Raw genomic sequence first — 25541 nt, 5'->3', positions numbered from 1 at the left:
AGATTTGAGGTGGCTAGTTATTTCTTTATGAGAGGAGAGGAAGTTGTATGGGCCCCGCCGTGTGGAAGGAATCTAGAGGATGAAGAAATTGAAGAATTTATTAGCCTGCTCGAATTGTTATCTAAGGTGTGTCTCCGGTAAAGTCAAACTCTTAACTCGTTAAATGGTTAAAAGATAAATCTGGCAAGTTTTTAGTGAAATCCCTACATCTATTGCTAAGGGGGATAATATTAGTGATGGGGTTTCTTCAACAACGTTCGTTTGGCATTACGGTGCTCCTCTGAAAGTTGCGGCGTTTGCTTGGCTAGTGGGGAGGAGGAAGGTGTTAACAATAGACAATCTTAAAAAAATGGAAAATGATCCTTTCGAATGTATGTTTCCTTTGTCTTCAAGATGAGGAAACTGTGGATCATCTCTTTATACATTGCTCATTTGCAAAAGGATTGTGGGATAATTTCTTCCAGTTGTTTGGAGTGGTATGGGTGTTGCCAAGGTCCCAAGCTCCATTGACGGTTTTCTTTTGTCGTGGGATGACGGGGGAATAAGGAAAACGGGTAGAATAATTTGGCGATTAAGTGTGCTAGCTGGTAGTTGGCCTTGCGGTTAGAAAGGAATGATCGTTGTTTTAGAAATCGTAAGGGGCAGATCATAGAGGTGTTTAGAAGGGCTAAATCCAATGTTATGGAATAGGTGATGGCATCAAAGGTCATTGCTCATTTTTCAGATTGTTGGCGGGAGTTGTAATTTTTCCTGTTTTGTACATTAGTAAATTGTGGCTTCGGCTTTTTATTAATGATATTGTCAATGTTAAAAAAATAAAAATAAAATAACAATTGGCCTCTTTATGTTAATGGCATCAAAACATGCAATATCAACCATATTCTTATGATATTCTTTTAGTCAATGTGGCAGATCACACTTTTTACAAAAGGGAATGGGAAAAAAGTTTCAAGGGAGCAGCACTCACTGCATCAAGACATGCTTGAAGTTGTTGTGCCTCATCGCTATTCAAAGAAGATATCTTGGTTGATCCAGATATTCCACTCGCCAATGCAATAACAGTGTCATTGGTACTTGTATCTCCATCAACCTACAGCAACTCCAGACATGAGCAAGGTTAAAAATAAATGTGAAAATGCAGTCTGTAATGCCATGCATGTAGATCTACGGAACAAACGAACTCACAAAGCCCATGCAAATAAATTTTGAAGTGACATCTTGGTGTTGATTTGTAATCAAGGAGTGGGCTCATGATCTGTCTAATTTGTGAAGTGGTCTCCAGGATCTAAGTTGAACCCACAATTTTTATTTTTATTTTTCTTTTTTGAATTGCAAATTTGATTAAGAAAAACTGAAAAAGGAAAAAAAAAAGAAGAAAGAAGCAGAGTGAATCCAACAGTTCCCAGAAAACACACTGCAAAACAACAAGCTGAAACTAAAGACTCCAAAAGAAAATGGCAAAAAAAAAAAGCATCTAGGCACCGGACCCAAGTCAAAGGACCAAGAAAAAGGAGAGACATTAGCCCAGGCAGACAATTTGGATGGAGTCACAGGAAGTAGTGCTCTCCTGCAAGTTGGTCTGCCACAGCATTAGAAGATCGGTGGACATGGGTAACAGAAACTGAGATGGATAAACATAAACTGTTGCCCAGCAGATTCATGGGTACAAGAATTCTCTGTGAAAATAGGGAGCAAAATATTCTTGTGACTAGCTGCTTGTTGCATTGGAAGAGGAATGGGGGAAAAAAACAGTGACTTGTGCAGTTGGTGTTCCAACTTCCAAACAAATCAAGACAATGAAATCCATGTGATTGCTTGATGAAAACATGAACTTCAGTAGGGTCAGCACCAGATATATGGTTTCATCACAGGTGGGAGCAGATCCCAATATACAATTAAAAAACAAATATAAAAAGAAAAAATAATTGAGGCATGTCTAAACTGATCTAACAAACACATTTTGTATACAACACTGATCAAGATATATCACTTTTGTATACAATTCTGAATCAACAGAGACTTTCGTAACATAGACTTCTGTATACACACATTTTGTACACCACCAATCACACATAGAGCCCTTTTCTGATAAATTATTGAAACACCACTCCTGGCAAATCGCTTTACTCGCTGCTAACTGGTGCCTATCCGGGATCGAATCTAGTGCATTCTTCTTTTATTTGGTCATATGATGCCCCTAGGAAGGTTGTGGCTTTCGTATGGTTGGCTAGTTGGAATAAGATGCTCACCTTGGATAACCTCCAAAATCAAGGTCTATTTCTAGTCAATGTCTGCCCTTTATGATGGAAGGACAGCAAATCAGTAAATCACAATTTTCTGAATTGTCAGTTTGTACAGGAGATTCAGGATAATTTCTAGAAGGTGCTTGGAGTTCAATGGGTAATGCCAAAATCTCTAGCCAACCCACTGTGGGCATGGGAAGGTGGTGGTTCTGGTATGAAAGGAAAGCATTTTTGGGGATTACATTTGCCAGTGGTCTTGTGGTCAGTATGGCAGGAAAGAAATAACAGATGCTTCAATAATCTGTCACGAACAGCAGTGGGGGTATTTTCTAAGGCAAAACATCATCTTATTGAGTGGGCAGCTTCCAGGCCAGCATTGAAGGACTACTCTTTTGACAGTCTATCTTGGAATGTACTGTGACTTCTGTTTTTCTGTTTTTTCTATCTTGTAAAGACCTTAGCCTTTGGGTGCAGGTCATCTTCTTGTGAGTGTCCTATTTTTCTTTCTGTGTATAATCACTATATAGTTCTCTGTTTTTGTTGGCCTCTTTTGGCCTTGTTTTATAAATAAATCTCGTAACTTTTCGGGAAAAAAAAAAACACCACTCATGGCAACTAGCACTACAAGGCATATATCTATACCATAGCAAGAGCACTTTTGGACATTTCAGCCCTTCTAATTAGTTGTAAAGAAGGATGAAATGTTTGATTTCATCTCCATAGCCCTTCAACCTGAGAGCATTTTTGTCTTTTCAACTCCTTGCGAGCAACCCTACCCACCTCTTCTCTTCATGTAGCCTGCATGGAAGGGTAGCATCAAGAAGCCCGTGCAACAGAGGCTCTGTGCGGCCCACTGTGACGACCGTGTGAAATCCTTTCCATACAGCAATTGGGCCGCCTCATGCATGTCAGCCCAAAAACGATGGAGATCTAAAGCTTGAATAGGCCACAAACTCAGAAAAGTTGGGATGGGTCATCCATCGTTGATCCCTAATCTCTTTATTTCCATGCATGTGTGTAGCCTCACCCTTTCCCTTTGCCTCTCTCTCCCCTACTCTACACGTGCGTTGCACGTATACAATACTCGTAGTCTCTATATAAAACACTAGCAGTTTTGGATGATTTTGCCCCCGCAATTAGTTTTGAAGGAGTCCTTAACCTAAAGATTTGGAACGACAAAGGAGGGATTTCCAATATAGGTTGGGCTATTTGGGGCATTAAAAATGTGAGTCATCAGCCAAAGTTATTTTCATCATTTCAAAAACGCTGCCGGTGCCTACTTTCTCTCTCCACGATACCCTAGCCGCCTACTTTTCTCTCATCCAATCTATTCTTTCCTCTCTTCATGTGCAACACACGTGCCACAGACCTAGTAAGGCATAACATGCAAAATATTTGTTCATCTATACTGCAAAAATCTTAAACCACAGAGGTTTCTTTTTTCCTTCTTTTAAATAAAAAATAAAAAAATTTAAAAATCAACAATGGCTATATTAAAAGCCTATTGAAAAGCTAAACTCGATAAAGGCTACATTGAAAAACTAAAATAGACATGAGTCATGACCCAGACCAAACTAATTGCTCTCTAGGTTAATCCAATCAAATTAAAATTCTTACATAAGTTCAACCAAAAAAATGTACATGAAGGGATCATCTCCACTGTAACTGACCTAGATGGATTCAAATAGGGTTGCTACTTAGAGCTGGCCCAAAGTGTGTCAAAGTGATCCTATGAACCAATAACCTTGTCCAAACCTAGTCCAATCTTGAGCTAGGGAACCAGAGGAAGACTGGGGTGGGGCCAATAAAAAAATATTCAACCGTGTTAAATAATCGTCCTGGGCTTTAGGTAGGTTCATGCGAAGGTAGGGTTGCACTTGGACTGGCATGAGGGAGCTTGTGTCCAGCCCATGAGCTACGAAACTGAGTCTAAGAACAGCCCAGCCCATGAGCTAGGCGATCAGGCTCAGGCCAGACCAGGCCCAACCAGCCCCAACCCATCTGCTTCAGGTCAGACCAATACCAACCCAAAGCGGGCCGTATCAGCTGGGTGTGCCCAGTTTCTATGCTATGTCAGTGCCAATCAAATTAGTTCAGGGATTCAGGCACAAAAACTCAATATGGGCCCAACACACACACACACACACACACTCTAGCCCAACCCAGTTGCAAGTTTGCAACTCCAGATTCAAAACCTCATTGCATAGAATGGGGGCTTAGTTTTATATAATAGCTCATTTACAAAATAACCAGACAGCAAATGGAAGCAGATATGGAGTTCCACAACCTTTAAAAAAATATATATATATATATTTATCAGCAAGTTCCGGCTGTTTCTTTGCTTACCGTAATTTGGTTGAAACTCCGGTTCACTGCAATCTGCACCAATTTTCTCCAAATATCACTGGTAACCAGTGCATCAGTTGTTATCACCTACAACAGATCCATGATCAGAAATTTCATTACAAATATGCACATCTGTAAAAATGATGAGAGGAAAGATCATTGACGGGGAGGCATACGCCAAGCATGGTTGCCATATTTGGATGAATCATGCCGGAACCTTTAGCCATTCCCCCAACTCTAATATGTGCCCCTCCAACCTACTCAAACCACAAAAAGGATTTTAAATATTAACCTGCAACAGGTCTGAAAAAAACATGATATCTATAATGCTGACATATATTCCATAATGAAATGGTTCCAATGTGATGTCAAGGTGAGATTTTCAGAATATAAGAAAAATGGATTATGCAGACCTCAGCCTCAATGGCCACACTCTTGCTGACAAGGTCAGTGGTTGTAATGGCTACAGCAGCAGAATCTGCCCTGCAAATGCAGACATGCTAATGTAAGTTGAGAAATTCAAAAATAGGATGCAAAGAGCCAAAGTTCACATGCACAGATCCAAAGTTCACTCACACACATGCCACCCACGCACATGCACGTGTGCACAGACAGAGACGCACACAGAGTGAGATATCACTGCAATTGCAATGGCAAGTAGGTTCCACAATAGATGTTTGCTAGGGAGGCATGCCCCTCAAGAGGCTCGTCTCTTCAGTCCCACCATGTGGTGATCCAGAATCTTTGTTGAGTAGGTCCCACAACAGATGGCTTACTGGGAAATCCCTCTGACTAAAGATCCTCATCATTGGATTGTACATGTTAGGATATAGACAGTTGTTTCTAACTCCCCTTTTATGGACAATGAGGAGCTGACAGGAGAGAATTTTTTACATGTTGGCTGTCTATCATGAGACCTTCTGGATGAACAGCCTGGATCACCGTGTATGGAGCGAAAAGGGTAAGTTCCTCTAGTCTTTCTCGTCACATTAACAGCATGTAAATCTGCCAAACCAAGATTTCAATCACCTTCTTCTTCGTCTTCTTCTTCTTCTTCTTCTTCTTCTTCTTCTTTTTGTGTGTGTGTGGAAGATGTTTAGTTAAACAAGTGAAGAGAAATACCCCTCTATAGTTGATGACAGTGAACCCACTAGCTTTGGAAGTGAATTGAGAAGGGCCTCCTGCATAAAAAGGTAATAAAAAAAAAAAAACATTCTACTCAAACAAGAAATGGTAATGAAACCAGATTCTGTTAAAAATGCAAAAGAGAGAGAGAGCAAGCAGCTGCCAAGAAATGGAGAAATGTCCAGTAGGGGAGTTTAAACTTTGAAAAAGCAACGAAATGGAGTGCTGAAATCCATCTTCAGAAGTAATATCACATGAGATTAGTTACTCTTAACCTTAATCTCACTCAAGAACAAGGCAAATATTTGTGCATGATCTGAGCCACTCATAGGGAGCACTCCACCATGGATGTCATAATAACAAATAAATAAGCAAAAGAAAAGGCACAGTCAGATAAATTTAACTGTTGGATTTGAGGAAATAGATGGACTTTTATAAAAATGACAACTCCGTGTCTGCTTTTTACTCAAATCTAGCAGTCAGAATTGATTGGCCAGCCTGATTTTTGGATATGGTGACCTCCACGGTGTGGCCAACCTGATGAGCAGCTTGGATCTGGTATGTGCATGCCGCAAGGTGTGTTAATAACAAGATGCAAGTAAGATCAGAAAACCTCATATAAAACTATGAAATAAATGCACTGCTCCGATGATTACCTTCTTTATTCTTCGACCAATTACACCAGTCGATTCAATTAATATTGCTTCAGGACTCAAATTGAGAAGCTGCAAGATGAAGAGACTCAGAATAGCAGCAGCGACCATACCCATCCTGTATCAGGTCAAGAATGAGAGTAAGAGATTCTAGATTCGGGGTCTGAATACCTTAGCAATAGCAGTTGCACATTCTATGACATCCTGGTAACCTGCATCACCCTGTGATGAATTGGAAGATCTGCTTAGCCATATAATAGCAGGTGTTTTTTGTTAAGTTGATAGAAATAAAGCAGAATCGGTTGAAAAAACAAATGGACAGATATGAAAAAATAGTTCCGAAGGTAACAAAAAGAACCATCACGATATATCTAGTAACAACTATATGAAGATATTAGAATAAAAATGTGGTAAAGGAGAGTGTTTTCTGGTGTTTCTGTATGTAGCATGGTTGGGGGAGTGTCTATGTAAGATGTGTGGTACCCTAAAGTACCACACCATTATGAAGAAATCCTTCTTTATCTTTATCTGTTTAGACCTGTAACTTAGAGATTATCTCCATGTAACTGTTAAGTATAAATGAAGGGCTTGGGAAAAGGGACATTTCAAGTCCTCTTTTCTCTCCTTGCACCTCACGCGATTCTCTCTCCATTCTCTTTCCTCTTCCTTTCCTTCTCCTCATTCTACCCATTTAATGTGAAAACACTAGCTCATGTTTGCCGATGCTGCATTTTTTTTGAAAACTGCAGAATGCTTTGGTGTTCCATTAAAAAAAAAAAAAATTAAAGAAGAAGAAAGAAAGCATAGAGAACTTTCTTACAATAATAATAACAACAACAAAAGGACGCCCTCTCCTCCAAAAACACACACATAGAGAACGGGAGAGTTTTACAAGATGGTAACCATCCCATTATTTTTGGAGGGATTTTCTAACTACATTTTTTTTTTCAAGACAGTGATTTTTTTTTTTTAAAGACAGCCCAAAGGCAAAAGAAAACAAGCGGAAGGCCGCAAAGGAGAACAACAAAACAAAAGTCCCCAAAAGGGCAGAGACCTAAAAATCCCACTCCCTCACCAGATGGGCCACCCTGTTAGACATAACCTCAGCTGAACAGGCAAGGTTCCTGAAAGTTTGATTGTTCCTCTGAAAGGTATTGAGAAATGCCAGTCAAAATGGCCGCAAATCAGGGGAAAATTTTGCACTAGAAACTGGCTGAAACACTGAAACAGACACAGGATCAGAACATTCCCGTACACGTACTCATTCTATTGCAGTAACAGTAGTAGTCCTTTGGCCATTTTAGCTGGAAAGGAATGGACTACTGTAGTCCAAATATAGTTTTGGAGCAAGAACACCTAACGTGGCATCTAGAAAAGCTGATACACGTGCTTACCGTTGCAGCATTTGCTTGACCAGCATTTATTAGAACTGCACGAGCCTGAAAATTTCGCAAATTTGAGAACACAAGTAAGATGAATGATCAAGTTAGTATCATGCTACAGCCTCAGAAGTTAATTCAAAATAAACCAGACATGGGACTACCATAAACATAATCGAAACACCTAAAACTCAATGGAACGGAAGTCAGTAAATCCAACAAAATGTCATAATAAAATAAACAATAGAGATTGTCACTAACATACCGTGTTTGAAATGTCCAATATATGCCTGCAGTAAACCACTGGGGCAGCTGCAACAACATTTGTAGTAAATGCCCCTAAGGAAATACCGAAACAAGATGTTAGAAGTTTAACTATTTTAACTTCCAGCTCCACCAAATGCATTTCCTTATCTGGATGAATTCTCAACCATTGCAAAGAGTAAGAAGATATGACTCAAGTTCTCACAAAATGTTTATGGGGTGTGCTCCAGCAGCACCTATACCACCATAAGCTGAGGTAGTAGTGGAAAAAGTGGGGTCCACATGATGTATTCAAGACATTTGACCCATCCATCAGATACGTCACCTCATGTTGCACCCAGGTCCCAAAAATCTGCCCAAAAGGGAACTCAGGTGGGCCATAGCACGGGGCACGGGCAACAAGTTGAAAGGGTATGCTCACCCTTAATTTGCATGGGGTTCCGCCGTGTTGTGTATACAGAATCCATACCATCCAGACTCTTCAAATGCCCTGGATGAACAGTCAGGAAAAAAATAGGCTATTCTGCAAATCAGGTGGGACCGGGTGAGAATCAAGGTTGGGCGCCCCCACCCACCTTGTTCGCTGTGCTGTGGCCCACCGGAGTTTTGGATTGATCTGATTTCAGGTCCCAGGAGTAACCCGAGGGGACATAACTGATGGACGGATTGGCTGTGATACATCTTTTATTATTATTATTATTTTTTTGAAACGATGATGATATTTCATATAAGGAAGGCCACCAAATATACAAGGAAAAAAATAAATAAGAGGCACAGCAATAAAAGACCCATATACAAATATACAACTCAAGCACCCAAAACCCACCCAAGAAATGAATACACCTTGCTCTTGAAACTATGCTTCCACCCACTCCTTTACATTAAGAAATGCCCTTCGGAAAACGTCTATAGGTCTACATTTTCTATTCCTGAAGCATCACTCATTTCTTTCCCACTATAAGGCCCAAAAAACTGCTAGCAAACTTCACCTCCACAATCTTGTCCCCAATTTCCCCAACCACCACCATGCCAGGAGAGAAAAAATTTCAGAAATTAGGCTTGGAAAGACCCATAACACCCCACACATCTGAAGAAAATGACTCCACGCCTCCCATGCATAAGGACAATGTATGAAAAGGTGAGCCACTGATTCTGCATCCTCATAACACAACAAACAAATATTTAGGAGAATCATCTTCCTCTTGCAAAGATTATCAATTGTTAACACTTTATTCCTTCTTACAAGCCAACTGAACGCCGCCAACTTCAAAAAAGTGTTATGATACATCATTTTGGGCCCCACATCTGCCCGGTACCACTGAAGCACGCCCCTAGATTTATACAAGGTTTGTCAACCTAGACTTTTTAAAAGGTTTGCCCCAAGAGGCAACTGAATGTTAGGTCGGTACTCCATAGAGGTGAAGTTACTTCCCCACCCAAGCCATCAGCTTTGTGAGATAGCTGTGAACAACAGCCTCCGCTATCTTTTAGATTGCTTTGTCACATTCTCAATTTTCTCAATTTTGCATTTCTAAAGTCTAACACATGTTCATTTATATGCTATCTATTATGTACTAATCAAGTTGAAATACTCCTGGCAAAACCCTACAATTTATGGTTTATGATTTGAGTCAAATCTTAAGCAAAATGATTTGAATCCCACCTTGGAATCCCTTTTTATTTGAATCCTATAATTTATGACTCAAATCCCAACGTCCGATTCAAATTACACTCGTTCTCTTCTATTTTAAGCTTCACTTGGCATTCATTTTATGTTTTTGAAATGATGGGGCTTTAAGAATCATTTAGAAAAAAAAAATCGTTTAGAAAAGGTAAATTATTTTATTTTGTTCGTTACAAGAGATCAAATGATATATATTCTTTTCAATGTTAAATTGTAGAGCTTTTTTTAATGATTTCTTACTTCTTAACTAGTCAAAACACCAAATTGATATATGCCTTATCTAGAATGTTTTTATCGATGGTTATGAATGTTGACTTACATATATTGTGGAATGATGGTTAGAAATCAAAATATTTTTTTTCGATGTTTTACAAAATCAAATGTCACATTTCCAACATGATTCTACATTCAAGAAAGTAATGCAGGGGCATTTTCACACCGGGCTCGAGTGGGGTGGCCTATGGGATGCGAGGGCACACTCAGGGTGGGCGACTAGTGTGTGGCGGGTGACTCGTGTGAGGCGAGACCCATGTAATGTGGGGCCCATGAGAGGGTTTGGCTGAGGACTTAACCCATGGGAAGTGAGGCTTAGGCTATGAGATAAAGGGATTGATTCGCCATAGTCTATCAATTCAAGCTTTTAGAGCAAGTGTTAGTTGTCATGTGTTAAAGTGGTATCAGAGCGGGAAGTCTCGTGTTCGAGACTCCTCACCGGGGGTGATTAATGCAGGAGCATTTTCACACTGGGGGTGATTAATGCAGGGGCATTTTCACACCGGGCTCGAGTGGGGTGGCCCATGGGATTGGGGGACACACTCGGGGGGCCGCCAGGTGACTCGTGTGAAGCGAGACCTATGTGCCCCCGAGGGGGGTTCGGCTGAGGGGCCTAACCCATGGGAAGTGGGCCTGGGCTATGAGATAAATGGATTGATTCGCCACGCTCTATCGGTTCGAGCTTTTAGAGCAAGTGCTTAGTTGTCTTGAGTCAGAAAGTCAACAAGAACATAAATTATTTAAGGATACTTCAGTATATTTCAAGGAAAATTTCTTGAAACACTTAAATATAAGAATCCTTTGACACTATCATGACATGGTATTACTTGCATATTGATGGCAAAAGGATGATTGTTGAGTTTTTAATTTCTGTTTCTGATTTATTTATATTTTTCATATTTCAAGAAGATCATAAAAAATATTATGATTTATGATATACAATTCAACCCCTATTACAATTTGCGATACAATGACAATTTTGACAACATTGACTCCAGGTCGATTTATACTATGTTATTCAGAATTGGCAAAAGGAAAGCTCACCAGCAGCAATGGCATCAACATCACATGTCACAAGAGCAAGGTCTGGCTTCTCTCCTTTCGCACGCAATCCACCATACATACCTGCAGCTTTGAATCCCTTTGCAGCAGTAACCCCACCTGGTAACTGCATAATTGCAACAGGTAATGAGTATGTGGATACAACAACTTGATGGCATTTGCCTGATCGCATAAGACATGCTATTGAGGTGATTAGTACAACAAACAAAAACATGGGGGACGTTTGGATGCATGAAAACAATGACTTGTTGAAGAGCTTTCTGTGGAAAGCTAATTTTATTGCATGTGTTGGGACTCAAATATTGCATAATTTCCCCCATTTATATCTTGGTTTTATGAACATGAATCTGTTTAATATTCTATTTTACTCGTGTATGTGTTGCAAGGTGAATATAAGTGCTTGGATTGAAAAAGGGTGTTAAAAAGCATGGATTTAATGCTCAAGAATCACCAAGGCAAGGGATGGATCTTAGGAGACCAAGATTGAAGAATTCACATGCCAAAGATCCAAGAAAACCAAGTGAAGAATAAAGAAAATCGAAGATTTGAAGTGAAGAATCCCGAAATCGTCTTGAAAAGTGTATTTTGAAGCTTTGAAGTTTACTTTGAAAAACTGCGCAACAGGAAATCTATTTTAAACAAACTATGCAGTGATAAGTCTATTTTGGAAAAATGTGTGTATTTGAAGTGGTTTCTAGGGTTTTTCAACTTTGTTCAAAAATTGGAGTTCCGTACTTATAAATAGGGCTTCTTGGGGCATTCCTAAGCATCATTTAAGGCATCCCAAAGCAAAAGTTAGGATTTTTAAAGAGTTTTTAATTTTATTAGACTTTTATAAGGTTTTTTTTTTTAGATCTTTTCTATTTGCATTTATTTATTTATTTTTTTTTCTTTTTTATTTTAATTATGGTTTTCTAAGTTCCTTCTAGCCCAAGCTAGAAGGGAAGCAAATGGGTTGAATAATTCTTTAAGATTATGATGATTGATTTTTTTAATGATGGGAAGAATGATGTATGCATGTTATCTATTATTTAAGTTTTGTTTTTTATCCTCTTATGAGATCCATATGTTTCCATCATATGAGATCCACATTGATGGATAGGCTTACCCTAGATCAATCAGATTTCCTAGATAGGAGAGGTTCTCAACCTGTTATATTTCTTTGATTTTCATTATCTCATTGATATTGAATTCTTAAAATCACTAACGCTTGAGAATATATATCAATGGTGCAAATCCATGATTTTCTAATATTGTATATCACTTATTAAAATATTTAAATTGTTTTATTTTCCGATTAGGTTGACCATAGTGCTCAGATCCTAGTTGTGTTATCCAAGTCATCATGATTTTGGAACATTAACCTATGTGTGGAACTTTGAAGCTTGGGTGTTATTTTATTCAGTTGAATTACATCCATTCAAAAATCTCAAAATCAAATCATCAGTTTAGTTTTTATTACTTAGTTTGTTTTGCATTTGATTTTTTCCTTCTCGCAATTCATCTCCCTGTGGGATTGACCCTATATTCACGGGATATTACTTACGAACCTCTGCACTTGGAGGCAAGCAATCAAGTTTTTGGCGCCGTTGCCGGGGAGAGACTGAGATAGATCAGATATGTACAAGATAGCTAAGGTAAGTTCTTTTCTAATGTAAGTTCTCTTCTAAACCCTCCAAATTTTCCATAGATTTTATTTTTTTTATTTGAAAGTAAATTCAGTTGGGTTTTTCAAGCACTAACTATGACATAAGGTTGCCTTGCTTGGGATTTTATCACCCAAGTGCTATGGTTGTCTTACAGTTGCTGTTTGATCACAAAGATCATCCGCTGAATCTATTTTCCAGATTAGCATAGTTTAATTTCTGCATTAGTTTTACTTTTGTTGATTTATTTATTTTTTATGGACTGAACCCTCATGGTCGGCCCTGCCACCTGGGTTGTTGATTTATTTTTGCTTTGTGGATTGAACCCTCATGGTCGGCCCTGCCGCCTGGGTTGTTGATTTATTTTTGCTTTGTGAACTGAACCCTCATGGTCGGCCCTGCCGCCTGGGTTGTTGATTTATTTTGCTTTGTGGATTGAACCCTCATGCTCGGTCCTGCTGCCTGCGTTGTTGGTTTATTTTGCTTTGTAGACTGAACCCTCATGGTCGGCCCTGCCGCCTGGGTTGTTGGTTAAGTTTTTATTTTTATTTTAAGTATCATACTTGCTATTTAAATTAGTGGTATTTGTTGTGTGGTGTGGATGGTTTATGTCCCGTTGGAGTAGGGATCAAAACAATCGACTCTCCTCCGAAGGCGGACTAGTTCCAAGCCTTGATCATTCACTTAGAAGAGGCACTCAACATCACTTGAATTCCATGGCAGACCCAGTTGATAATCCAAATCCAAATCTACCAGATCCAACTATAAATCAAAACAGAGAAAATCAACTTAATCCTCCTCTTGAGGATGAAAATGAAGTTCATAGGAATGTGTTAAACCAACCACAGACTTTACGTGAACATTTACACCCTGAGAGATCAACTTTACCATCTTGCATGGTATTCCCTACTCACACAGGGAACATTGATTTTAAACCAGGTGTGATTCAATTAATTCCTAAATTTCATGGCTTGGATTCTGAAAGCCTCTACTTACACCTCAAGGACTTTGAGGAAGTAATTGCAACGTTACAAGTAAATAATGGCAATTGAGATGTACTTAAGCTTAGGTTATTCTCATTTTCTCTAAAGGATCGGGCCAAAGCATGGCTCAACTCTCTAAGACCTAATACCATCACTTTATGGCAAGCCTTAAGTAGAGAGTTTTTGAAAAAGTTCTTTCCCGAGCACAAAACAAATGCACTAAAACAAGAAATCATGTCATTCTCCCAAAAAGAGAATGAATTATTTTTTCAAGCTTGGGAGCGCTTCAAAGACATTCTAATTACTTGTCCACATCATGGTTATGAACCATGGCATGTGATTGATGCTTTCCGAAAGGGGCTCACGATGGATATCCGTCAGTTCATAGAGATGATGTGTGGTGGAACCTTTCTTGACAAAGATCATAATGAGGCTTGGGATTTTCTAGATATGTTAGTAGAGAATACGCAGACATGGGATGTCTCTGCTAAATCATACCAAACTAGACCCATTCCTAGAGAAAAAGCGGGGATGTATGTCCTAAGAGAGGAAGACGACCTTAATGTAAAATTCGCTGCATTAGCTAGAAAGGTCGAAGCCTTGGAAATTAGGAAGGTTGATATGGTTAAAGCAAACACTTCCTTAGGTAATTTTTGTAGCATTTGTGGTGGTACAGACCATGACACAAAGGATTGTCCAATAATCTCAGTTGTACAAAATATCACGCATGAGCATGATCAAGCAAATGCTATAAATAACTACCAAAGGTCAGTTATGCAACCAATGGGAAACACGTATAATCCAAATTGGCGTAACCATCCTAATCTTAGTTGGAGGAATGGACCACAAATTAATGCGCCCAATGCACCTCAAATGCCTCCACAAAACAACTTCTTTGGGGCACCTAACAATGCACCATATGTGCCCCCACCAAAGCGATCATCTGTGGAGGATGCATTGACCGCATTCATGAACTCTCAAGCTCCCCCACCAAAGCGATCATTTGTGGAGGATGCATTGACCGCATTCATGAACTCTCAAGCTCAAATGAATCGGTCTCTAATCCAATCAAATCAGGAATTAAAGACAGCTGTAGCTAGGATTGAGACTCAACTAAATGCTAAGGAGCACCCTTCCTTCTCAACCTGTGCCAAACCCTAGAAACACGCATTTCATTGGAGACTCGAATCCAAGTGAGCTACATCATGAACAAGCTAAGGCCACCATTACCTTAAGAAGTGGAAAAGAAGTCGATAACAAGATAATGCCACCGGTAGAAATACTTGAGGATGAGCCACTGTCTCAAGAAAATGATGAACCAGCTATGGTTCAAGAGCCGCAACAGCAAAAGGATAAAGAGACTAAGTCATATGAGCCTCCAGTTCCGTTCCCATCTAGACTTCAGAATCCAACTGTCCCCATGAAATATCAAGAGGTGTTGGATGTGCTCCAAAAGGTTACTGTCGATATTCCTCTGCTTTATGCCATTAGACAAATTCCATCATATGCTAAATATCTTAAGGACTTGTGCACTGTAAAGAAGAAATTAAATGTGCACAAAAAGGCCTTCCTTACTGAGAAAGTGAGTGCTATCATTCAACAAAGGGCTGTACCCAAATACAAAGACCCGGGAAGTCCCACTATTCCTTATATTATTGGGAATTTCCAAATTGAGCATGCTTTACTAGATTTGGGTGCAAGTGTCAACTTAGTACCTTATTCAGTTTACAAACAAATGGGGTTAGGCAAGCTTAAACCAACCATGCTTACACTCCAACTCGCTAACCGCTCTATTAAGGTACCAAGGGAAATTTTAAAGGACGTGCTAGTCCAAGTGGAGAAATTCTAATTTCCCATGGATTTTATTGTACTAGACACTGAACCATGTGTAAATGCTAGCACTCAAGTTCCGATCATTTTAGGTCGCCCATTCCTGGCAACTTCAAATGCAATCATAAATTGCATGAATGGAATGATGAACTTGTCTTTTAGTAACATGACTCTAGAGCTAAATATTTTTCAATCTATGTAAGCAGCCCATTGATAATAATGAGATCCATGAGCTGAAGTTCATGGACTGCTTGATAGAAGAAGAGGAATTGGAACCCAGTCTGACTAAGGAATTGATTCAAGTCATTGGGGACTTGAAAAATTCTGATTTAGTAAAAGTGTTTATTAAAATTTGTGATGATAATGAGAGCACTACCACCCAAGACATTGGTATGTACCAATAGAGACCGCGCACTCAAATCCTATCTATCGAGGACTCGCGACCTCTGCCATCACCAACCAATGTTCCAAAGCTTGATTTAAAACTACTACCAAATGAGCTTAAGTATGTATACTTAGGTGAAAATAAAACTTATCCCGTGGTGATCTCTTCATTTTTAGAGAAGGATCAAGAGATTAAGTTGTTGAAAGTTCTAAGGGACCACAAAGGAGCCTTGGGCTGGACCATGTCTGACATCAAGGGTATAAGCCCTTCCATATGCACCCATCGGATCCACCTCGATGAGGACGCCAAACCAATTAGACAACCTCAAAGGCGTCTCAATCCAAACATGATGGAAGTTGTAAAAAATGAGGTGATCAAATTATTAGATGTGGGAATCATCTACCCAATATCTGATAGTGTTTGGGTGAGTCCAACTCAAGTAGTCCCAAAGAAATCCGTAATGACTATTGTGCAGAATTCTAATAATGAATTCATACCAACACGTGTCACCACTGGTTGGCGTGTTTGCATTGACTATAGAAATTTGAACCAGGTCACAAAGAAGGACCATTTCCCTCTACCATTCATTGATCAAGTTTTAGAGAGGGTAGCAAGTCACTCCTTCTATAGTTTTCTTGATGGATATTCTGGATATAACCAAATAGAGATAGACCTGGAAGACCAAGAGAAAACCACGTTCACTTGTCCATTTGGCATGTTTACTTTCAAACGGATGCCATTTGGATTGTGTAACGCCCCAGTAACTTTCCAACAGTGTATGTTAAGTATTTTTTCAAATATGGTTGGGAAGTTTCTTGAGGTTTTCATGGACGACCTCTCCGTATTTGGAATTAGTTTTGAGGAATGCCTCGACAATTTATCTCTTGTCTTATCTAGGTGTGAAGAGAAACACCTTGTTTTAAATTGGGAGAAATGTCATTTCATGGTTCAAAAGGGAATTGTTTTGGGCCATGTTATCTCCAAAAATGGAATTGAGGTAGATCGCTCAAAACTCGACATTATAGCTAAGCTACCTATCCCCCGAACTGTTAGAAATATTAGATCACTTATAGGGCATGCTGGTTTTTATAGAAGATTTCGTCAAGGACTTTAGTGCCATTACCAAACCCTTGACTAATCTTCTTCAAAAGGATGTTCCATTTAAGTAGACAGATGAGTGTGCAAGTGCCTTTAATAAAATTAAATCATCCCTTACCATTGCACCTATCATGCATCCACCAGATTGAACACTTCCTTTTGAACTAATGTGCAATGCAAGTGATAATGCCATGGGGGCTGTTTTAGGCCAAAGGAAAGATAAACAGCCCTACGTTATTTACTATGCGAGTAGAACTCTAAACTTGACCCAAGTGAACTACTCAACAACTAAAAGAGAGTTACTTGCAGTAGTTTTTGCTTTGGATAAGTTTAGGTCCTACTTGCTGAGATCCAAAGTCGTCATTTTCACGAACCACTCGGCTTTGAAATATTTGCTATCTAAGAAGGATGCAAAGCCGAGACTTTTGAGATGGATCCTCCTACTCCAAGAATTTGACTTAGAGATAAAAGATAAGAAAGGAGTAGAAAACGTAGTGGCTGATCACCTTTCTAGATTGGTGTTAGATGATTCCACTGAGGAGATGCATATCCAGGACACTTTTCCTGATGAACAATTATTTGCGATCTCCAAATTGCCTTGGTATGCGGATATAGTGAACTATCTTGTAACGGGAAAAATGTCATATACCAAGGTTAGGAACTTCTTATGGGATGACCCGTATTTATATAAATATGGTACTGATCAGATTTTTAGACGTTGTGTCCCAGAGGATGAAGTTCAGAGTGTTATTTCCTTTTGTCATATGGAAGCATGTGGTGACCATTTTTCTGCTAAGAAAACCACTGCAAAAATCCTGCAATGTGGTTTTTACTGGCCCACCATGTTTAAAGACACCCATGCTTTCTGTGTTGCTTGTGATAAATATCAAAGGTTGGGAAGAGTGTCCCGACGCAACATGATGCCTTTATCCCCAATTCTACTATTGGAGATTTTTTATTGTTGAGGTATTGATTTTATGGGCCCATTTTCATCTTCTTTTAGATTTCTTTATATATTGGTTGGTGTGGACTATGTTTTAAAGTTGATTGAGGCAGTTCCAAGTAGGACCAATGACAACAAAGTGGTCATACGATTCCTCAAGGAAAATATTTTTTCTAGATTTGGAACTCCAAAGGCCATCATTAGTGATGGCGGGTCTCACTTTTGCAATAGGATATTTGAGGCTTTGATGAAGAAATATGGCATCAAGCATAAAGTGAGCACCCCATACCACCCACAAATGAGTGGGTAAGCTGAGATTTCTAATCGGGAAATCAAACACATTTTAGAGAAAACTATAAGGCCAAATAGGAAGGATTGGTCCCTCAGACTATCCGACGCTTTATGGGCTTATAGGACTGCTTATAAGACCCCGATTGGAATGTCTCCATACAGATTGGTGTATGGGAAGGCTTGCCACTTGCCTGTGGAATTGGAACATAGAGCCTACTGGGCAATAAAGAAATTAAACTTTGATATGGACCAAGCAAGTGGACAAAGGAAATTAGAGTTGAATGAATTAGAGGAGCTGAGGAGAGATTCCTATGAAAATTCTAAAATCTACAAAGAGAGGACCAAAGCTTTTCATGACAAAAATATCCTGAGGAAGAATTTTGAACCTCAGCAAAAGGTCCTATTGTACAATTCCCGTCTCCAGTTCTTTCCGGGAAAGTTAAGATCAAGATGCCCCTTCATTGTGAAGAATGTTTATACTCATGGGGTTGTTGAAATTGAGAATCCACGTAATGGCAACGTGTACAAGGTTAATGGTCAGAGATTGAAGCTTTATGTGGAAAACTTTCATTTGGGAGAGGAGTCCTTCCCTCTTCATGAGCCAGAATATTTAGAATGATGCTCCTAGTCTAACGGAGCATTTCTGTAGGATTTGTATCATATTCAATTCTTTTTAGTGTCACATAGCAAGTGAGTTTTTCATGGTAGGTACTATCCACCATTTCTTTTATTTTTATTGTTCTTTGCATTACATTATCATTACATTAGGGACAATGTAGATTTTTTAGGTTGGGAGGTGTGGATAGTCATCCATGTGAAGGTTTTTTTATTTTTGGATCTCAGTTTATTTTATTATTATTTTTAGGTTTCAGTTAGGTTTAAGTTTATTTTTTTAGGTTTATGGGGAAATTTTTTTCAACATTTTCAAAATAATATTTTTATGTGAACATGATATTTTGCGAATTCCAAAGGCAAAGTTAATACTTAAGTCTAGGTTGATATTAGTCAGAAATCTGATAACTGAAAATTATAGACTTGAGTTCAATTATCTAATCACTAGTTTAAAGTGAGTTATAATTTGATGTACTGAATTCACAACACACCCCAGCTAACTAAGTGAGGAATGAACTAGAATAACAAATTTTGATTCAAACAAGGTCAAAATGAACTAGTACCATTGATATATGCTTAAAAGAGAGAATATTGAAGGAAAAAAAATAATGGAAAAAGAAAATTTTATTATAAAGTATGAATGCAATTACCATAGCACTCGTGTCAGTAATCCGGAGTAAGGATACCTAAGTATCCATTACTGTTACCATTACAAGTACGATATCTTATGTTATGAAGCAAACCCGATGAGAATCTTCATCTAAGGGCGGTATATAATAATGAGGATATGATGATAAAAGAAAAAATGACATGAAAAAAATGAGATAACTAGAGATTTCATATTCTTGGGATGATTGAAAGGAGTTAGGATAGGGAACATGCATATTTCTCAAAGTTAGATTAGTGTCACGGAGCACCTAAGGATATTGGATCATAACTATTCTAAATTTTGATTAGGTCTCTGAACTTAAGGATGTAATGGATTAGAAAATTGAGATTCTAACTAACTTCAGACTTAGGGTAAGTATTGTTTTGTTTTGGAATTTATATGATGATTGGAGGCATAATTGTATAAATTTCTGAGTGTTGAACTATTTTTTATATTTTCAATGTTTGTGGGAAACATTTCTAGAAACCCTCACGAGACTATAACTCGTCCACTAGGAGAAACCTAAGGGTTTAAAGGCTTGTTGCATATGCTAAATGCAATCGAGATTACCTGCGAAAGTGTAGTTAGAATTTTTTTCATTTTAATTTTGTTTCTGGAATTAATTTTTACTTTTATTTTTATTTTTTTCGCTTATTTTGCTCGGGACTAGCAAAATGCTGGTTGGGGGGTGTGTTGGGACTCAAATATTGCATAATTTTCTCCATTTATATCTTGGTTTTATGAACATGAATCCGCTTAATATTTTATTTTACTCGTGTATGTGTTGTAAGGTGAATTTAAGTGCTTTGATTGAAAAACGGTGTTAAAAAGCATGGATTTGATGCTCAAGAATCACCAAGGCAAGGGATGGATCTTAGGAGACCAAGATTGAAGAATTCACATGCCAAAGATCCAAGAAAACCAAGTGAAGAATGAAGAAAATCGAAGATTTGAAGTGAAGAATCCTGAAATTGTCCTGAAAAAGTGTATTCTGAAGCTCTGAGGTCTATTTTGGAAAACTGCGCAGCAGGAAATCTATTTTAAACAAACTATGCAGCGATAAGTCTATTTTGAAAAACTGCGTATATTTGAGGCGGTTTCTAGGATTTTTCAACTTTGTACGAAAATTGGAGTTCCCTACTTATAAATAGGGCTTCCTAGGGCATTCCTAAGCATCATTCAAGGCATCCCAAAGTAAATTTTAAGGTTTTTAAAGAGTTTTTAATTTTATTAGAGTTTTATAAGTTTTTTTTTTTAGATCTTTTCTATTTGCATTTATTTTTTTCTTTTTTTTCTTTCTTTCTTATTTTAATTATGTTTTTTTAAGTTCCTTCCAGCTCAAGCTAGAAGGGAAGCACATGGTTTTAATAATTCTTTACGATTATGATGATTGATTGTTTTAATGATGAGAAGAATGGTGTTATGTATGTTATCTATTATTTAGGTTTTGTTTTTTTATCCTCTTATGAGATCCATATGTTTCCATCATATGAGATCCACATTGATAGGTTTACCCTAGATCAATCAGATTTCCTAGATAGGAGAGGTTCTCAACCTGTTATATTTCTTTGATTTTCATTATCTCATTAATATTGGATTCTTAAAATCACTGACGCTTGAGAATATATATCGATGATGCAAATCCATGATTTTCTAATATTGGATATCACTTATTAAAATATTTAAACTGTTTTATTTTCCGATTAAGCTGACCATAGTGCTCAGATCCTAGTTGTGTTATCCAAGTCATCATGATTTTGGAACATTAACGTATGTGTGGAACTTTAAAGCTTGGGTGTTATTTTATTCAGTTAAATTACATCCATTCCAAAAATCCCAAAATCAAATCATCAGTTTAGTTTTTATTACTTAGTTTGTTTTGCATTTGATTTTTTCCTTCTCGCAATTCATCTCCCTGTGGGATCAACCCTGTATTCACGGGATACTACTTACGAACATCTGCACTTGGAGGCAAGCAATCAGCATGGCACTGTCAAGAATGCAAAAATGGTTTCTTCGTGTTTTATCTCTTCAGCCTAGTTTCCATTTCTAGCTAAAAACCGAAATGTGCATTCAGGGAAAAAGAATCCTTTGCAACAGCTATACTTTGGCTCTTATAAACACCTTCTACTGTCACAATTCACTCCAACATGCACTCTCTCCTTGCATTCATTCCTTTCTCACAAAGTGACGCAGGGGAGGACGTGAGGTCGAGCACCGTCTTCCTCAAGAGGATAACTATTCCAAATCCACGGAACTTCTCTGGACTCCTCACAGAGACTTCTCGAATCCACGAGGAAAGAAAGCAGAAAATAAAAATAAATTCTAATAGATTCGAAATTGATTGATAAATAATTAAAAACGAGTTCACAGCCCTTTAAATAAGGTACCAAGCAATGGGAAAGAAATCAGAATCAAACTACAACTCAAACTCCTAGAATCCGCGACTTACTATAAATAGTAAACTTACTATTTATAGACAGTCGTGATGTCTACTAGTGCGCAAGGTTTTCGGCCAAAAATAGTAAGTGTCCTATTTGGCTTCACCAAACCGTTCTCCTAATTATTCTAAGCTCTTTTCACGTTGGACGCAACGCCTAAAGCCCGACGGATGAAGAGTTATAATCAAACTAAAACTTACTATTTATAATAAAAAAGAAATTAAAACAGGGAAACGATCGTCGATCAAGGGGTTTTTCGCAATTCTGGGCTACGCAACCCTGCGTAGCTGGGTTGGTTGGCTAAAGTAGCTCGTTCTACCCCAAAATCATATTTTTTACGTCAGATAACTCATTCCGGATTGCGAGATACGCCCGATCTAAGGTCCGATGGTCCGGATCACTTCTGTCGTCGACCGGGCCTTTTCTGATCCATCTTGGCCATGAAACTGTCCGCGACTCGCTCTACATCACAAAGGCCAACCCGATGAATGTCTCGGATCCTGCACATGTGCCACGTTGGCATGGATGCTGCATTCTTCTCTTCAATCTTTCCTTGGAAGAGTTCTATACCCAAATATGAACTCATCTTTCCATGCAAATCCAAAATTATCACCCGAACAGGATGAAGAGAAATTCTTTCAATCCTGTCTTTTCAAGATATGCTTTCTTTCCATGGACTCCAATTCCATGCATCCAAACAACTCCCCAAGGGCCTATTTGGCACAAGGGATTAGAGTGTATTAGATGGTATAAAATTTGAAAAAAGCAATCATTACAGGTGGCAGGTGGATTGTTTGCTAATACTATTGGTTTTTCAAATTCTACCTCATGTTTGGATTATAAGAAGGTCATGGGTGGTCAGCAATACATCGGATATACAACGTTTGGAAGGATGTTGACTGCAACAAGGAATTATCTTTCATTCCAAGACTATCAGCGAGTTGTGGGCCCTACTATGATGTATGTGTTATATCAACACCATCCATCCATTTTGCGGGAGCATTTTAGGGCTTGTGCCCAAAAATGAGGCAAATCCAAAGCTCAAGTGGACCACACCACAGAAAATAGTGGAGATTGAACGCCTACCATTGAAAACTTCATGGGGGCCATGAAAGTTTTGGATCCAACTGATAATTCTGATTTCCCTTCATTAAGGTTTGTGTGACCTTATGAACAAGTTGGATAGCAAATAAACATCATGGTGGGCCCTAGGAAGGCTTCAACGATGGGCATTATTGTCCCCACTTCTTTATGTGGTGTGGTCCACTTGAGTTTTGTATTTGCCTCATTTTTATACCCATGCCTTAAAATAATCTTGAAAAATGGATGGACGGTGTGGATATAACACATACATCATGGTGGGGCCCACAGAACCTAGTGATGTAAGGTCGGTGGTGTGCACCCACACTGGATTTGGGCGGATATGAAGAGGAACTGCTGAAATCCCTTTTAATACAAGCACATTTTCCAATGGCAAAAATTAAAGCAAGTGGTGGAGAAAGCTAACATGACCTGACTTTAAAATATGGTATTTGAAATACAATACCACTTAATACCATCTAATCCCCTGGGCCAAACAAGCCTAAGAGAACATACATTGTGTCCCACAAAAGTTTTATACTGTTTTACAGTATATGATCGTAGTGCCAAGTACTTCCTGACAAGCTCTAATATGATCAGATTTATAAGTATTCTACTGACTCGAATGTTAATGCATGAGTTAGTAGTGTATCAAAGGTAAATGCTACCACAAAGAATGCTTTGTTGAAGTCAAATGAGGTACCATTGCCACTGTATATGTTGCAAATGAGCATGTGATCAGAACTGTTGACTTGGTGGGCCAGCATGTGGATGGGACATAGATCAAAATTGTTGGAATTGGACAACTCCAGCCACTGGTTGTTGAAGTTTTGCCTATTGACTGTTAACTGCTTGCTAATATTTTGAGTTAATCGCCCATTTTAACATCACCGGTCAGATGGCTACCACAGACCGATTGCCTCGCTTCTTGCATTATGATCCCTCCACATGAAGGCCCACTAAATCTATAGTCCACGTGGTGGTGCACCAAATCTATAGTCGGATTACTAAACCAGCCCGCATTCACTATTTCAGTAGTTCCTCCTCACCTGCTTCCATGGTCCTTCTGGTAGCAGAATTGGAGCTGGAGGTACATAGTTCACAGCTACATCCACACTCGAAGAGACGGAAAAGACCCTAGAATTGAACCGAGATGAACCGATCGATCTCCAAAGCTGCAAAATTAAATAAATAAAATATTGCTAAAATCCCTAAAATGAAAAGGGAAATGTTCCTACGAGATTGACTGCATCGGAGCAAATTGCAAGGGTGACCTCTGTGGGCTCCACCATGATATCTGTTGGACATTTGAACCGTTCATCCTGTGAGTTTCCCACTCCAGGTGATCCATAACTCAGATGGGCCACACAATTTGGAACCGTCAATCATGGCTAAAACATCTAAAATCACTTGGTGTGGCCCAACTGAGTTTTGGAATGGCCTGAAATATAAAAGGACGCCTCATCATGATGGGACGCAAACGATCGACGGATCGGATGTCTGAACCACCTCCCACTGGACCTAAAAAACAATCAAGAAGGTTTTAATGGGTGGGCGTCCGCTCCCAACTGTTTCCTTTCGTGTGGCCCCGCCTAACTTATGGATCGGCCTGATTTTTGGGATCCGGACCTGATAGGGAGGCGTGCCACTGATGGAAAGGGTGGATGTCTGACACATCAGTGGGGCCATGGAGGTCGACCTTACAGTAAGGTCCGTACGGTCGACCTCATAGAACCCTTTTTCCAAAAATCAGTGCGAATTTTTGAAAGAAAATAGAGTGGATTTGATTTCTGGAAGTACCTTTTTTCGACGAATTTCTGGGATTTCGATCGAGATGGGATGATGGAAAGCGAGGGACATTTCTTTGATTGTATGGAAGGAGAGATCAACGGCTGAAAGAGAGAGGGTTAGTGTGGAGATTTTGAAGGGTTTTGGGGAGGGTTTTATACCGTTATTCAGTGTATATGACTGCACGTGCTGCCCAAGCTCGTGAAAAATACGCACCAACGGACGGTTTTCGTTCTCGAATTTCGAGCTCGGAATCGGATTCGGTGGAAGCGGATTGCCTGTGACCCCGGTATACACAGATATACCTGTGCCCGGTGCTGTGTGAGGTTCACAGAGATTTCTGTGACAAATCCACTCCGTCCATCTGTTTTTCAAAGACCATAATAGGATAGGATTTTAAAATTCAGTCCGGTAAAAACTGATTTGGGACACACCAAACGAAACAGTGGAAACGGAAACGTCCACTGTTGAAAGCTTCCTGTACAGGACTATGATTTTTATATGCCATCCAAACCGTTCATAGTATTATTACTACTCAGATAAAGCGTAGGAACAACTATCAGGATATTAATGATTTTTAGAATCCTGTGGTCTTTAAAAACAGATGAACGGAGTGAATTTGTCACGGAAATCTATATGAACCTCACGACCCTGGTATAGGTGTATCTCGGACCCGGATTAGATACTGACAAGGTCAGTAGCCAAATCGCGACGTCACCAAGCTCTTCAGACCCACCATGATGCATGTATTTTATCCATACCGTCT

General features: G+C 39.0%; 1 protein-coding gene, 1 long non-coding RNA gene and 1 other non-coding gene across 3 annotated transcripts in view; all 3 read right to left on the bottom strand.

Moving 5' to 3' along the window:
• Positions 1-25124, bottom strand: part of LOC131252981 (arginine biosynthesis bifunctional protein ArgJ, chloroplastic) — a 32336-nt gene extending 7212 nt beyond the window's left edge. Inside the window, exons 1-13 of the mRNA XM_058253797.1 lie at positions 24937-25124; positions 24788-24879; positions 24037-24162; positions 11012-11135; positions 8012-8085; positions 7762-7806; positions 6539-6589; positions 6371-6439; positions 5712-5770; positions 5003-5072; positions 4766-4846; positions 4590-4676; positions 968-1090 (exon numbers count right to left, since the gene is read on the bottom strand). Of these exons, the coding sequence (XP_058109780.1) occupies positions 968-1090; positions 4590-4676; positions 4766-4846; positions 5003-5072; positions 5712-5770; positions 6371-6439; positions 6539-6589; positions 7762-7806; positions 8012-8085; positions 11012-11135; positions 24037-24162; positions 24788-24847 (969 nt within the window). The 5' untranslated portion in view covers positions 24848-24879; positions 24937-25124. The remainder of the gene's footprint in view (positions 1-967; positions 1091-4589; positions 4677-4765; positions 4847-5002; positions 5073-5711; positions 5771-6370; positions 6440-6538; positions 6590-7761; positions 7807-8011; positions 8086-11011; positions 11136-24036; positions 24163-24787; positions 24880-24936) is intronic.
• On the bottom strand, positions 13875-13981 carry LOC131254518 (small nucleolar RNA R71). The gene has a single exon (XR_009175630.1). It is a non-coding gene; the product is annotated as a small nucleolar RNA R71 (small nucleolar RNA).
• Positions 21449-22623, bottom strand: LOC131252983 (uncharacterized). The gene is made up of 2 exons (XR_009174782.1): positions 22374-22623; positions 21449-21645 (listed from the first exon to the last, which is right to left on the bottom strand). It is a non-coding gene; the product is annotated as an uncharacterized LOC131252983 (long non-coding RNA).
• Positions 25125-25541: the final 417 nt, after the last annotated feature.

The sequence above is a fragment of the Magnolia sinica genome, chromosome 8, assembly GCF_029962835.1.
Source record: "Magnolia sinica isolate HGM2019 chromosome 8, MsV1, whole genome shotgun sequence".
NCBI classification, from domain to species: Eukaryota; Viridiplantae; Streptophyta; class Magnoliopsida; order Magnoliales; family Magnoliaceae; genus Magnolia; species Magnolia sinica.
Note: the sequence above shows the minus strand (reverse complement) of the source record. Positions and strands in the feature narration are given on the sequence as shown.